At 36.9% G+C, this 15,172-nt stretch overlaps 1 protein-coding gene across 1 annotated transcript in view; it reads right to left on the reverse strand.

Annotated features, from left to right (window-relative positions):
• Window positions 1-5,288, reverse strand: part of LOC107687530 (myosin-IIIa-like) — a 76,516-nt gene extending 71,228 nt beyond the window's left edge. The window contains exons 1-3 of the mRNA XM_016484904.1: window positions 5,197-5,288; window positions 3,256-3,439; window positions 1,942-2,076 (exon numbers count right to left, since the gene is read on the reverse strand). Coding sequence (XP_016340390.1) covers window positions 1,942-2,076; window positions 3,256-3,439; window positions 5,197-5,198 — 321 coding nt within the window. The 5' untranslated portion in view covers window positions 5,199-5,288. The remainder of the gene's footprint in view (window positions 1-1,941; window positions 2,077-3,255; window positions 3,440-5,196) is intronic.
• Between the last annotated feature and the right edge of the window lie 9,884 nt (window positions 5,289-15,172).

Genomic DNA, 15,172 nt, shown 5'->3' on the forward strand with positions numbered 1-15,172 from the left:
TGGGAGAAATCGGAAGTGCAGAGGAGTTGTGTGGCGCTGTGTGAACATGATGTTACTGTAGTTCTAGACTAAATGTGAATGTGCATTAATTCATCCCACTCACAAAAAAAAACAGATTTAGTATTCATCAAAATGAATTAAAACAGTGAAATGCAAACTCAGATGACGCAAACCTGCAATAACTAAATATGTTAAATAACACAAATGCATCTAAACCCAATGGTTTATTAACCGATGTCTTTGCTGCTGACCTTTGATGATCCAGTTCGACCATACTAATAAGCAAAAATGACTTTAGATAAACTAACAATTGTGCTTCATTGTTTTTTATTGCTGAAGAGTGTTGAACCTTCTTCTCCTGTGTTCTACTGTACAGACGTGAATTTACTTTTCCTTCAGCCTGAGGTTTATTCATTACACTTTTTGGTGTGAAAGGGCTTTTACATTTGCTATAAATAGAACTTCTTATATTAAAAACAATCAAGCCCTGCTCATATTTAAAAAGTAACACGAAAGTAACGCAAAAGTAATGTAACGCATTACTTTCCATAAAAAGTAACTAAGTAACATAATTAGTTACTTTTTTGGGGGAGTAACGCAATATTGCAATGCATTACTTTTAAAAGTAACTTTCCCCAACACTGTTGGTATTACCATCCAATAACATATCTGTATCACTGTACCTTGGGGGAGTTATGCAAATCAATCGGTAGGCTTTAATTTTAAAAACATGCCTTGAGGATATTTGAAAAAAAGAGCACAATTTAAACAAACTGAAAATTATGTTCTATTAGTCTCAAATTAAATTAGGCTTTATGTCACTTCTGCAATTTGATGAGCTAAAATTAAACTTTCCCAGAAGGTTTTTGTGCACGACCATTCAAGCCGTTGTGGCGATAAAATGTAAAACTTATTATGATTTTACATATTAAACTAAAGAATACAAATGATACACATTAAATACTAGGTGTTTATAATTTAATGTTGTTGCACATTCTAATTACTGTATGAATCTCTAATAACACAACTTCTTTAGTAAATTCGATACAACATTTATGGGCTGTTTGAACACATTTTTTACTGGATAATTACTGCTGAAAGACATAACTACTGAGCATTATTCATCAATATATAGTTACAGAATGGTGCAATACAAAGCAGCCTCACTGTCAGAATAATGTTATCCATTACAGTGATAGACCATCTCTTTCCTGTTAAAGCCTGCGTGTCTGAATGCAGAATTGGTATCTAAACATGCTCATCTTAGCCAGATGCAGCCAGTCCACATTAACAGTCATCTCCACACGCCCATACCTGTCCTGCCACAAAAACTCTGTCCAGACCTACTTCTAATACTAAAGTATCTTATGTAACACTTATCTTATCCAATTTCCACAACACACACCTTTATACCTGTCTGTTCTCAAGCAGTCAAACAACAGAAAAGGTCACTATATGATTACTGTAGGCCTAATGTGTTTTTAAAAATAATACATTTATGCAAAATATCTTGATTGTTCTAAAAACAAAGAGATTCATCCTGATGTTCCATAAGATTTGAGAAATGTTCTCTATGTTCCAATTTAAACATGTTCCCAAAAATACAGAGGTGTTGATACTAATAACCTTTTATTAGCAGCACATTTCGCTAATCCTCTTTAAACCGATTTCCACTGCTTTCATACATACCCCATCAGCCCACACTGTGATGACAGCAATAAATACATAATGTGATAATGATATAGCATGCAGTACACTTTGCCCTGATTTACAAACACATTTGCATATGCATGTTTTCCGGCTGCAAATATAATAACGGTGATTGATTATGGCATTTAAAAGTGTTTTGCTGATAATTTCACTTGCCCAATTTAACGTGTGTGATATACAACAAGCTTAAATAAATGAGGCCCACGTGCATGACATAGAATTGAACTTTACCTCTAGCACTAGCCATAGCTGGTCCCCATGCTTGACGTCCTTCTTGTAGAACATTCCAAAGAACTTGACGACATTGGGATGGTCTGAGAGAGCTTTCAGGATGTTATACTCGACTTCAATTTCCTCGTCAATATCCTTAAAGAAACAGATTAATTTAATTGACTTTTAAGAGAAACAGGGCAATGGTTCAAACTTCTACTTTCATTTTTGAGTAAAAATAAACAATTCTTCAACTATTCAGTGGTTAATGTTTCAAAGACAGTCACTGATGCAAAAAAAATATATATATATATATTTTTGCGGGTCATTTTATCTATTGAATTGAGCAAAACTGCAAAGGCCATGAAATGTCAACATTAATAAAGCCCCACAGGCCACAGTGGTACACTACACATGAGGGATATATTGAAATAATATTTGTTGGCTTCCACGTCCTCCAGTGTTGGAAAATTACTGTTTACTGATTGAACCTGGAGGAAAAACAACCTCTGAATGTAGAATTTTAATGGATTCGGTTCATGGGTTCTTTTCTGTGATGCCTTTTGGCTTCAAAGGTGCTCCACATTTCTATTACTACACATGATTACTGCATTTCCTGTGCTTGGAAAGCGGTGAGAATACATATTTGTGACTATCTGAGGGACAATGACCACGGCAGCTGCAGTCTATTAAATTAAGCCTAGATTTATTTGATCTAGATGAGTAATTTTAAATATACTGGCAGCCAAAGGCCATTGAAATACTTCCAAGCTTCCTTTCAGTACCTTGAAAGGGTGAACTGGAGAAACTCTTGTAAAGTAAATGAACACAAATTGCACATTTTCTGAAAAGCCGTCTCATCATGATTAGTCTGAGTATGTGCTGTTAGGGGCCCTTTTATTTGCCCAGTCACTAAAAGATAGAGTGTGTGGCTAGAGAAATAATGAGAGAGACAGAGACACAGAGAGCCTTTTGGCATTATCTGCGGGATATAGATGTTCTCTTCTTAATATGACAGTGGCGAGTAGATGTTCTCAGTGGTCAGTAATTGACTGCAGGCCTGTCTTAAGGCATAAACACTCTCACAGGTACACACAAATGCGCAAATACATGCATATGCACACAAATGTGAACTGATTGAACCTGAAGGGCGTACAATGTATCTGCTTTTAACCACATTTCTGTGCAAATCTGACCTTGAGTTTGCTCTATGTTTAAAATGTATGACTCAGGGTTCAGCAAAACAGGACTCATAGATGTGCATACTTGTTGTCTCTCTTTGTGACCTAAAAACACACACCACATACAGGTTTGATCTAGCAGGGTTTTACTCACATGGATTGGATCCAGTATTTTGACGGCAGCTTTGCTGCCATTGACCCTGTTAAGCACTTTATAAACTTTCCCATAAGTCCCTTTCCCAATAGTCTCAATGATCTCCCATGTGTCAGATGGATCTGGAAAGCTGTCAAAGACAATGGATTTTCCTGAGTGAGGAAACATCTTCCCGAGCGATCTCCTATGGAGAAAGAGCACACATTGAGTCTGAGTTATAGATGGCTGCCTGCTTTTTTTCCATTTGAATTATAGTGGTTAACTTGGAAGTTGTTTTTCTCTTGTGATGCCTGTACACATGAGATAACACCTTTTAACAACCATGCGATGAGTAAAAGAACCTCTGCATGAAAATACACACTAATATGTAAGGAATGGGTACAGCTCTTGGTACAGCTAGGACTATTTTTGTATGACAGCAATGTTGCTTCAGGATTAAAAAAAATCTATATTTACAGTAGAAACTTGTCCTACTTGATAAACTCACCCTTTATTATGTCTGACTTAGAGAATCCCTCAGACTTTTTGCAAAAGTTGTTGGCTTTTGCCTGTCATTGAGGATGGGATAGAAAACTTTGTACTAAAATGTTTTGGCTCAATTTACAAGAAAAGCAGGAAGATATTATCAAGGGCTGAAAGATCAAAGGATGCCGTGAACCAATTTACCAAAGGGTCAGAAGTAGGTCCTTCAAAGACAACATTATGTGGATATTGCTCGACAAAACCTAACAGTAACTATAACATAGAGAAAGAAAACATTACATTTCGGTTTGCACAATCCTAAAACTTTGACAGAAACTTACCCCATAAAAGAAACCCGGTAGCAGAGTTTTACAAGTTCTGAAGAAACATGAATGGTGCTTGCCTATGCTAGAGTATTATGGGTGGCTGCCAGGGCATTGCTTTGTAGTGGTTGAGGTGTTCTAGATGCTTGCTAGCCCTAATTAAACACACATGAACCTAATCAAGGTCATCGGGATCACTTAGATCTTCCAAGCAGGTGTGTTGGAGCTAAAATCTGCACAAAAGTTCATGTGTCCCAATACAGAGGCTACATTTGAAGACTGAATGCATTACAACAGTGCGACAAAGACCGTCCCATCTCGAAGTCTCCTTAAAATGGGTCCTTGAAACACATCCTTTCCCAGGACATGAAAGATACAACAGATGGATCCTTCACGACCCAGACTTTCCCAAGATTAATTGCGTAAATGATAGGGTTGGGTACCGTTCACATTTTAACTGGTATGGTACCGGTATCGGTACCTGAATTTCGGTGCTGGTACCCAACGGTACCTTTTTTCGGTACTTGACTCTCTGTGTAATTACAAAAACATTTATTTCAGTGAAAAAATAAGTACAAAAGTCTCAATTTCAACATTTTGAACAATAGGGCCCTACAAACTTTTTTAATTTTTAAAATCAAGGCATTAAACATTTATTTTAAATCAAATGAAAATTAAACCCTTTTATTTTTTAGCAAACAAACTGAGGTTTACTGTTTACAATTAATGCATGGAAGAAAAATTATGTGAATATTCCTTTAAAACATTTTTTAATAGGCTAAAAATTGTATTATTTTTTTCTACAATTAAGTGATTAATCTGGTTGTAATATTTATTGTTATATATATATTAAACAATGTTTAGACATATTACCATTATACACACACACACACACACACATACTATTTTTAGAGCAACCATGCCAGTCATAAAATTAGTCATAAATACTTCTGTTGTTTAAATGAAAAAAAAAGAGTTAATCATGCTTGAAATTATGTAACTACTGTTAGTAATCACCCGCATTATTATACTGTCTCTCTGCCAGACTTACCATTTGTAACCCTACCGGGTGAAAGTTCAACCAGCACTTTCTCTACTCTAACTGCAATTAAACCCACTTTTAAGATAAAACTGTATAGTTCAACATATCACTTACATTCCTTTCTTAAATGCTCGATGAACATTTTGTTGAATAATTCCATACTGACCCTGTTGAAGCAGTCGCAGCGTGTGAACACTTGTGGAGGAGTTAACCACAGTTAAAGCTAATCCCAGCGAGCCATGCCTGGCACTATTAAGATATGTTAGGATTAAGTGGAATTAGTCGACAACGCCATGAGCCATTCCTCATTTAGATACTCACTGATACAGGCGCCAAAGCTAGTTAGAACAACTAAGAATATAACTCCAGGGGGACTACCTCTCTAACCCAAAGAAAATAACCAGACAGAGTAGCTTAAAGGGTTAGTTCACCCAAAAATTAAAATTAGCCCATTATATTTACTCACCCTCAAGCCATCCTAGTCGTATATGACTTCCTTCTTTCAGATGAATCCAATCGGAGTCATATAAAAAATTGTCTTTGATCTTCCAAGCTGTTTAATGGCAGTCAGCGGGTGTTGCAGTTCATCAGTCCAAAAGAAGTGAAATAAAGCGTATCCATCCATAATAAAAAGTGCCTCACATGGCTCCGGAGGGTGAATAAAGGCCTCCTGTAGCGAATCGATGCGTTTTTGTAAGAAAAATATCCATATTTAAAACGTAATAATCACTTTAATCTAGCTTGCGCCAACAGTTGTACACGGAAGCAGCTCTGGGAGGATGACGTAATATGTCGGCGTTGCGCATGCGCCGGTGAGTCTCGTGAAAACCAACGTTTGTTAACAGGAGCAAAGGAAGCAAAGTTTCCTTACTTTAGCAAAGGAAAACCAATCTCCTCTTAGCTTATATCGAAATACTCCGACATTCTTCTTTACAAATCCTCGTTTTGTACTTCTAATTCATGACCGTTGTTTTGATTTGATCTCTCCCCTGCGCTTCTGCGTTCGTCACTTCTGAGCGGCGCATGCGCAACGCCGGCGTCCTACGTCATCCGCCCAGAGCTGCTTCCATGTACAATAGTGAGCGCAAGCTAGATTAAATTGATTATTACATTTTAAATATGGTTATTTTTCTTACAAAAACGCATCGATTCGCTACAGGAGGCCTTTGTTCACCCTCCGGAGCCGTGTGAGGCACTTTTTATTATGGATGGATGCGCTTTATTTCACTTATTTTGGACTGATGCACTGCAACACCTGCTGACTGCCATTAAACAGCTTGAAAGATCAAAGAAAATGTTTAATATAACTCTGACTGGATTCGTCTGAAAGAAGAAAGTCATATACAACTAGGATGCCTTGAGGGTGAGTAATTCATGGGCTAATTTCCATTTTTGGCTGAACTAACCCTTTAAGAAGCATCTTTATCCTTTGTTAGGGGTTTTACACCAGAGAAAGCTCTTTCATGCAGTGTTTAGTATTTATTCTATTGAAATTGCAATTTTGTCTGTGAATATGGTACAAATTGCTGTGCTATTACTTTTTTTTATAGCAAAAATGGCACAATTTCCTTTTTCAGTAGCAAGAACTATTAGGTATTTTGGAAGATTCCTTCAAATTGTAATGCAGAGGAAGTAACAGCATTTGGAGCATTCCTTCCCCATTCATTTTTCATATGGTGGAAGGACAAGTAAATAATCTTGTTCCATTTTCTCAATTTTTACACAAATTGTAGTGCTGCCTGAATACGTCTAGCTCAACCATTCAACCCTGTTACGAGAGATACTGTGTTAAGAAAATGATCAAACAGAAATAAAAGTTTATCAGCAACTACAAACCAACATTTGGTCCCAAACTAACTAGCCCCCCACTGAGGGATATTGTAATTTAGACTAAATATTCTATCCTTTTACCTACTGCTGCAACATCTTTCTCTTGGCAGTGGCTCCTTTCACCCTTTGTTGTACAAAGAACAAAACTCTGACTTCATTTTAAAAACAAATGTTGTACTCATTTGTAGAAAGTGGCAATTAAGTTACTCTGTTTCAGGATGCAGTCAAAAGAAGCATGTTGGCCTACCTGATTTTTGGTAAAAACATGCAAAAGTTAAGAAAACAACCAAATCTCTTATAAAACATCATCTAAGCATGACAGGACATTATCGGTCATTACTTATGCCAAGTGATTAGCCTTCTAAACAGTGAGGCCACGTAGCATGTAACTGAGCACATGCAGAACTCAATGTAAAGTGTCCGAGGATCTTCCAGACATGTTCAATAATGAATTGAGATTCTATATGTTACAAAACTCCATGACACAGAGACACAAGAGAAAACGAAAGACTAGCCCACCTCAGCACTCAGAAATTAAAAGACATTGGGTGTGAGTGTGTAACATGACCTCCCCTACCTATGGTACTTAGAGGTAATGAAGTGCATTAGCGTATGCATTTTTAAGTAGCCCTTGCTAAGTAAGCCTCACTATTGCTGCTCATACTTAAGGTCTGAGGTATTAATGTTAATGGACTCTTCATTTGGGCAAGTAAGCAACCACCTAAAACAACCTAACAACCTTGCAACATTCTGGCAACCTCCTAGATCAATTTAACATTTTGGTAGAGAGTTTGCAAAAAAAATAAATAAAAATGTAAACATAACTTTGTTCACAATTAAACACCACAGAATAAGATACCTTTTTATTTAAGGCCCCATGAAATCCATTTTATTTTCCCCTAAATGATTTTTTCCATTTAATTTTTTTCTGGAGTCCATGGTTTATGATTCAGTACAAACTTATCATAAAAATTATGTCTAATTAAATTAATTATTAAAACTTGAACAGTTTGATCATTTCTTTAAAATGTAATCAAATTAAATGAATTTAACAACAAAACATTGCATTTTTATTGTCGAACAAGACGTTGCACAACAGAACTGTATAAATGAATAAAAAATACCTTGGTTGCATGATATTCCTTAAAAAAAAGTTTGAGAGTGATATTTTAGTATGATATATTAGCATACAATAGTATATATCACTGTCATAATTTCTTCAAGTTAAACTGGACTTTTTGACAGGTTATTGTGAAGGTTTATTTATTTTATAGTTCAACTTTTTTTTTTTTTTTACTGACATGCTCTCTACAGTCCTCAAACATTATATATATGTGCATTTGCATTCTGTTCTCTTCTTGCACACCACGATTATTCAATTATGTACAAAGCTTGCACACTATGGGTCAAACTACTTTTCAGTCATTACCTTCAGCAAGTATGAAAACAATAGTAAAACAAACCCATACAAAATCTGGTCATTTTAGGTAATTTAAAAATCCTGGCCAGGACATGTCTGGGAAAAAAAGACGTATGGTCACCCCAGATGACACTAAACACACATGGAAGAATTCACAAAGAACGAGAGCTGGTACTATTTTATTTGCACATGTTGTCTGTGCTTGTTTAGCATCCAGTTCAGTAAAGGATTCATGCAAATCAGGTAAAGCAAAAATGCTAACATTTTGTACTGCACCACACATCTGATATACCCGGTTATAATGATCTTCCCTATAATTTGCTGAATTACTGCAGCCATAATCACAACAGAATATGCACAAACATTTCATTCATAAAATTCTGTAAGGAAGGTAAAAGGCAAATAGCAATACTTTTTGTGAAAATGCTACAATCTAATAAGAAGGCTAATTTACATATAAAGGAGGCGTGTTTGCCTCTTTAATTTAAATATGGTGCAGCACTGTATTATAGGGTGCAAGGTCTTGCACTGAAATACTGTGTACAAAAGTGGCGTAATTATAAATGTAATGCAATAGTGAATTCACTGTACATTTGCATACGTGTTTTGCCCAGATGTCATCTCTTGCTGCTTTGTATCCAGAGAGCAACTTTATGAAAGTGCTCAGCACTCTGAAACATTTCAAGATAATACATTTTGCACTATGGTAAGTCACCTTATTTCACTTTTTTAAAGAACAAAAGTCAAAGCAACTTGAGGAGAGTAAGGAAACAGGAGCCAGGACCGCCAGGGGAAGAAAGGAGACCTGAGCTAATTTACAAGGCTGTGAGTGGGTTGAAGTTTCAGTTTAACCTTTGCAGGGCAAAGCATGCAGACGAAAAAGAAGATGAAAGACTCATTTTAAGACAGCATTACAGTGACAACAAATTATCCTTAAGCTATCAAAGTAGGAAATAGGTAATCCAAGCATTATTTTTTTTTTTAAATATGCACATTAAGTCAACAATAGCACTTGACACAAACTTTTTGCAACTTTTTCATTTTACTCCAAGTATGCTATATTTAACCTGTTGTACTACAGTATTATTATTAATAATATATTAATTCGCCATGCTACTGCAAAAATTACCAATTGCTTCCCAAGGTCATTCATCATAATTGAATCAAAAAATGTAACTCATGTTTACCTGAAACTTTAGATGCAAATCAAACCACATCCCTATGAAGTCTTATTGTGGCAAAGTCATTTATTACACAAAGGCACATGTACAAGCACACATTCAAAGCTCCGAATTACAGCCAATCCCACACCTGAAGGTATAAGCAAATCACTCACATTTGGTTATCTAGCCCTGCCCTTACTAAGTTCATAGAAGACATTAAAAAGAAATGCATTCAACATAACTAATACAACTCAAATGCAATAAAGCCAGTTCCACAGATAACTCAAATGTTTGTCTTTTGTAAAAACAGGTCATGTTTTTTCTCTATTAGCAAAGAACTACAATGTGTTTAACTAATACTGCGGTGTCAACAACCTAGAAACACCTGCTTTAAGATCCAAACGTTCAAGCAAAAGGTAAAAGCCCGCACCATGCAAGTAAATGAAATTCAACTTACAGTTCGCCGCTGCTTCTACATGCTCAGGCATCAATCAGTCATAGCCTCCCGTCACAGAGAAAGGAGACTGTGCTAGTTACTGCCTACAGTTAGGTTATCTCTCTGTATTATGTATTATTCATCAACAAAAAGTAACACAATATTGTACAATATCCCAACATGCTTGGCTTCTGACCGTTGCTTTAATATCAGCTCAGTGTTGCTGCTAGGCTGAGGTGACCTATGGAAGAAGGCATGCAATATCACTTGCAGATGACAGATTAAAACAGGCAAATGTTTGGACACCCATACTGTAATAGCTGCAATGGGGCATGACACCAGACATCAGGCTATATAACAGTGTGAAAGAGTTTCTACCTACAGTGCAGGCACTAGGTAAGAGCGGGGTAAGGACAGACAGTTTGATTTCTTTGAGGTTATGCTATTGTTCTGTTCTGACTCAACCCACAATGACTCTAAGAGTGCAACAGATGGCACTGTGATTGCTACTATATCCAAGCCTGCACCGCTGAAAAGATTTAATGTGACTTATCTATCTTAGAGAGACATCTAGTGTCTTCACTTCTGGCAATGACAGCACCATTACCAAGCAGACAGGGTTATTTCAGTATCAGTATGGTAAGTACAGATATATTTAGTTTCTGCATTTGTTGCATTTCACAGAACTTTTTTTCCAAAAGGGTTTTTTTGAAAGCTAAAGTAATAAAAAGTATCCAGACTTCTTGTCCTGTGTTGGGTTGCCAATGTAGGAGCCTGTTCCAGCGTCTCGGGCTGAAAGAAGCGAAACAATCTGGATGGGTGGATGGCCAGCCCATCACATAGTTAACACACAGACGTACACACATGCAAACATGCAAACCTCATACAGAAAGACCTCCTGTGACTCGAACCAGAGACCTTCTCGCTGCAAGCCAACACTTTTACCCACTGAGAAACCTTATTCCCCTGAGCAACATCTTTAGCTTCTAAATTATGTAACTGCAATGACATTTTATCTTAAGATGTTGCTACCAAGACCAACTTACAAACTAAATAGATTTTTACATTTTCTTAAGAAAATGTGGTTTCACTTTATTTTGATGGTCCCTTTAACACATTCCGTTGACTATAAATAATGTTGCACCTACATATCTACTCACTAGAGTGTTAGTAGAGTATTAGTAGACTGGTAGGGTTACGGTTAGATTAAAGGGATAGTTCACCCAAAAATGAAAATTCTGTCATTAATTACTCACCCTCATGTCATTCCAAACCTGTAAGACCTTCTTTCATCTTCGGAACACAAATTAAGATATTTTTGACGAATTCCGAGAGCTCTCTGACCCTCCCATAGACAGCAAGGATCGAAGCGGAGGAGACAAATTGTTGAATAAAGTCGTTATTTTTGTTTTCTTTGCGCATAAAAAGTATTCTTGTAGCTTCATAAAATTATGATTGAACCACTTATGTCATGTGGATTATTTTAAAGATGTCCTTAATACGTTTCTAGACCTTGATTGTGTTAGGATCCTTGCTGTCTATGGGAGGGTCAGAGAGTTCTCGGAATTCTTCAAAAATATCTTAATTTGTGTTCTGAAGATGAACGAAGGTCTTACAGGTTTGGAACGATATGAGGATGAGTAATTAATGGCAGAATTTTTATTTTTGGGTGAACTATCCCTTTAAGTTGACATGCAAAAAAAAAAAGCTATCTCTTTAAGTTGACATGCAATTGCAACGTTACTTATAGTCAGAATGTCTGTTAGGAGACCATCACAATAAAGAGTTAGCAGATATTAACCAGACAGCCTACTAAAAATCTAATGAGAGTTAGTGGGCATGTAGGTGCAAAGTTACTTATTGTCAACAGACTGTTCAAAAGGGACCATCAAAATAAAGTGTTACCGGAAATGGGAGTGGTTCTTGTCCGTGTAAATCTTGCCGCCATGATGCTAAGGTATTGTGGGTGTTTGACTGAGCATTGTTAGGTGGTTACTAGGTGTTGGGGAGAAATGGAATACATGTAACGGTGTTACGTAATCAGGATACAAAAACTGGTAACTGTGATTTGTTATAGTTGCATAAAAATTTTTTTTTTTTTTAAACACGGCAATCAGATTACAGTTACATTTTGTAAAAAAAGGGAATACTATCAGGATTACAAATTTAAGTAAGGAATAATTGAATGCAGTTATTAATGCAGTTATTACAGAGAGAGAGAGAGAGAGAGAGAGAGAGAGAGAGAGATTAAGCATGTGTAAATTACCCGAGTCTGTGCGTCTCTTGACACTGTTCAGCAGCAGCGTCTCTACTAATAGCGAAATTGTACATTTCTGCAATTTTAAATTTTAAAATTAAAATTTTAAAACTTCTGCTTCAATAACCGCACCGTTATTACATCACTAGTGAGAAATGTCATGTAGTCTTTAACTGCTAAACTATTTTACTGATAAAACCATCTGAGCAGCGCTGACAACAAATTTCTGTGCGTATGTTTCTGTGTGTGCGAATGTATGTCCGTTTTGTATGTGTGTGCGTGCGTTTGTGAAAGACAGTATGTGCTTTCTCTACATAATAAAACATAAATTTGTGGCGAATGCCATGGAAATAATTTGCCATTTTAATCCTGTTGTTTAATATATTTATTTGCTCGGTCATTGTCATTGTGGGTTTTGGTTATTTTCCGGTTTTACAAGGACCTTTGAAATGTGAAATAATTCGAAGCAGAATGTCCGATGACCACATGGAGCAAGTCCTCTTCAGTGCATCTGTTCTTATTATATTTGCTTGAGAAGAAAAAAAAAAAAGCAAATTTGTATTGTGTATTTTTCTGTGGCGGAAACATTTCTGCTGTGTTTCTGTTGGGTTCTGGTTTCATAGCAGGCCATTTAGTTACAGTATAGTTACAACTATTATGAATCAAATAGTTTAAATGCTGATATTGGTGATATTGATTTTACTTGACTTTATTTACATACGTGACCTTGAAAGTTTCCAAAAGTAATCAGAATACATTACATTCATATTGAGGTACTTGAATTACATTACTGAATACTTTTTTTCATGAAGTAATTTGTAATTGCAATGGAATACATTTTTAAAATATCCCTCCCAAGCCTGGTGTTTAGTTATTGGCACAAGTCACAAAGTCCCACCAACAATTCTTTATGGCTACGTTCAAACCACTATTATAAGCTCACACATTCAAGTAAATGCAGTTGTCAATCCCAAACTCTGACAGTGTGAACGTTTTATGATCTACTTATTTTTGGGTTTTACAGCCTAATGTCATTGGAGAACACTGAAGTTTCACAAATAACTTTTTATCATCTAGTGTTTTAGAAAACCAAGTATATGTTGGAGCCTATATATGCTTTAACAAACCCAGAAATGAAAACACTGATGTAACATGAACTTTTTAATTTTCAAAGAACCACCTCAAGAACTCTATACCGCTAAAACTAGCTCTTTATATGAAGATGGTTCTTTGCTGAACCCAAGGTGTTGCAAAGACCCAATTTAGACCTAACAATGTACCGGTTCATAGACTTGTTACGTGCCACATACAAATGCAAGCCATCAATCCATTCTACCCTTCTCTGCATCAATCAACACCTACTTAAAATCTTTCCTAAGCTTCCATCCTCTCTTTGCTTGAGGGGATGTCCAGTAAGTTACAGCATTCAACTCCCATTATAATACCCAATTATTGGCAAGCATAGACAAGGAACTTTTTCTCTGTCAATCAATTTCAGCAGCCTTTCACACTTCACTGGTGACAACACTCACCAACAGGGGCTGCTGCCCTACCTCTAATCTGTGTGGCCTTCAGAGATAGAGCATTATACCTGAAGAGCTGCAGAAAGCTGAAATATTAATGGCCATGCTGCTCGCTTGCTGTGTGCACCCAAGTAAGACTCTGTCAGAAGATGCCGATACCTCTTCCTGTGCACCTTCATCATCTCTTTTTACCCTCCCTGTCACTTTCCTTCCTTTGCTTTCTCTCATACGACTTGCCAAACATCATAATTCGAAGCAGTGAGAAAAAGCCAGCACTGATGTTTCAACCTCTAGAAAGAGGACCATCAATCACAGGCTGATGGGAGGACCAGAGGCAATCAATAACTCTGTATGAAGTCGTTCACGTCTCGGCCTTTGAGGAGGCCCCTCGTCATGCATCACACTGACACATCCCCGCCCCCTCTTCAGGTCTCCCTGGCCTCTGACGGCCTTCATTTCTAAAGGGGTCCAATTTGATCAGCCTCCTTAAGTGGTGCTCCCTCGACTGGATCTCCCGGGCTTGAGTTACCACAACTAAAGTGCCTCATTTCCTGCTCTGTTGGGTTACAAATGGTGCAGTCCAACCCACAGGCGGAGACACAGCAGTGGCCGTAATGACCCCATGATTAGTGTGGGCACTGGGCCCACAACCTACTTGGACTGAATCTCTGTACAAAGGCCGGCCCCCCATTTCAGACAATGAGCCAGACAGACACATTACCTGTTCTGGGCTCTTATTCAAAGTGGAAAAGCACAGTCTCTATGATTCACCAACCTTGCGCTAACCAGCACAAAAAAATACTAATGCATTATGGTGGTTGGCAGTGTGTTGCTATACAGTTTCTAAAGTGTTCTGAATGTTTTTAGAGCGCAGCTATGCAGATGTTTGGGTGTTATGGGTGATTGCTAGGGCGTTTCTGAAATTGTTGCTACATTGTCAGAAAAAAAAAGGTACAAAAGCTGTCACTGGGGGCGGTACCCTTTCAAAAGGTACACTTTTGTACCTTATTTAGCCATGAAGCGTGCATATTAAAACCTTAAAGGTACATATTAATACCTAAATGGTACATATTCTTGTTTTATTACCTTTTGTAAGGGTACACTGTAAAAAACAACCGTGAATTTAATGGTAAAAGACTGTAAAAATGCTACAGTAAAAACCTGTTAAATGGTTAACGGTAAATTCCCCTACTATATACGGTGAAAAACTGTATTGGACATTACATGTATTGGACATTAATTTTACGGTAGTATATTGTTTTTGGAAGTGAAAAAAACCCCGTATAATTTACAGTGAATAACCGTAAATTGACATTCCCAGAATTCCCTGCGTTACATTTCAAATTAAAATTACGGTATTTAACTGTAAATTTAAGTTAAAAGTCAAGTCAAGTCAAGTCACCTTTATCTATATAGCGCTTTTAACAATACAGATTGTGTCAAAGCAACTGAACAGCATTA

This window comes from Sinocyclocheilus anshuiensis, unplaced genomic scaffold, assembly GCF_001515605.1.
Source record: "Sinocyclocheilus anshuiensis isolate Anshui unplaced genomic scaffold, SAMN03320099.WGS_v1.1 scaffold870, whole genome shotgun sequence".
NCBI classification, from domain to species: domain Eukaryota; kingdom Metazoa; phylum Chordata; class Actinopteri; order Cypriniformes; family Cyprinidae; genus Sinocyclocheilus; species Sinocyclocheilus anshuiensis.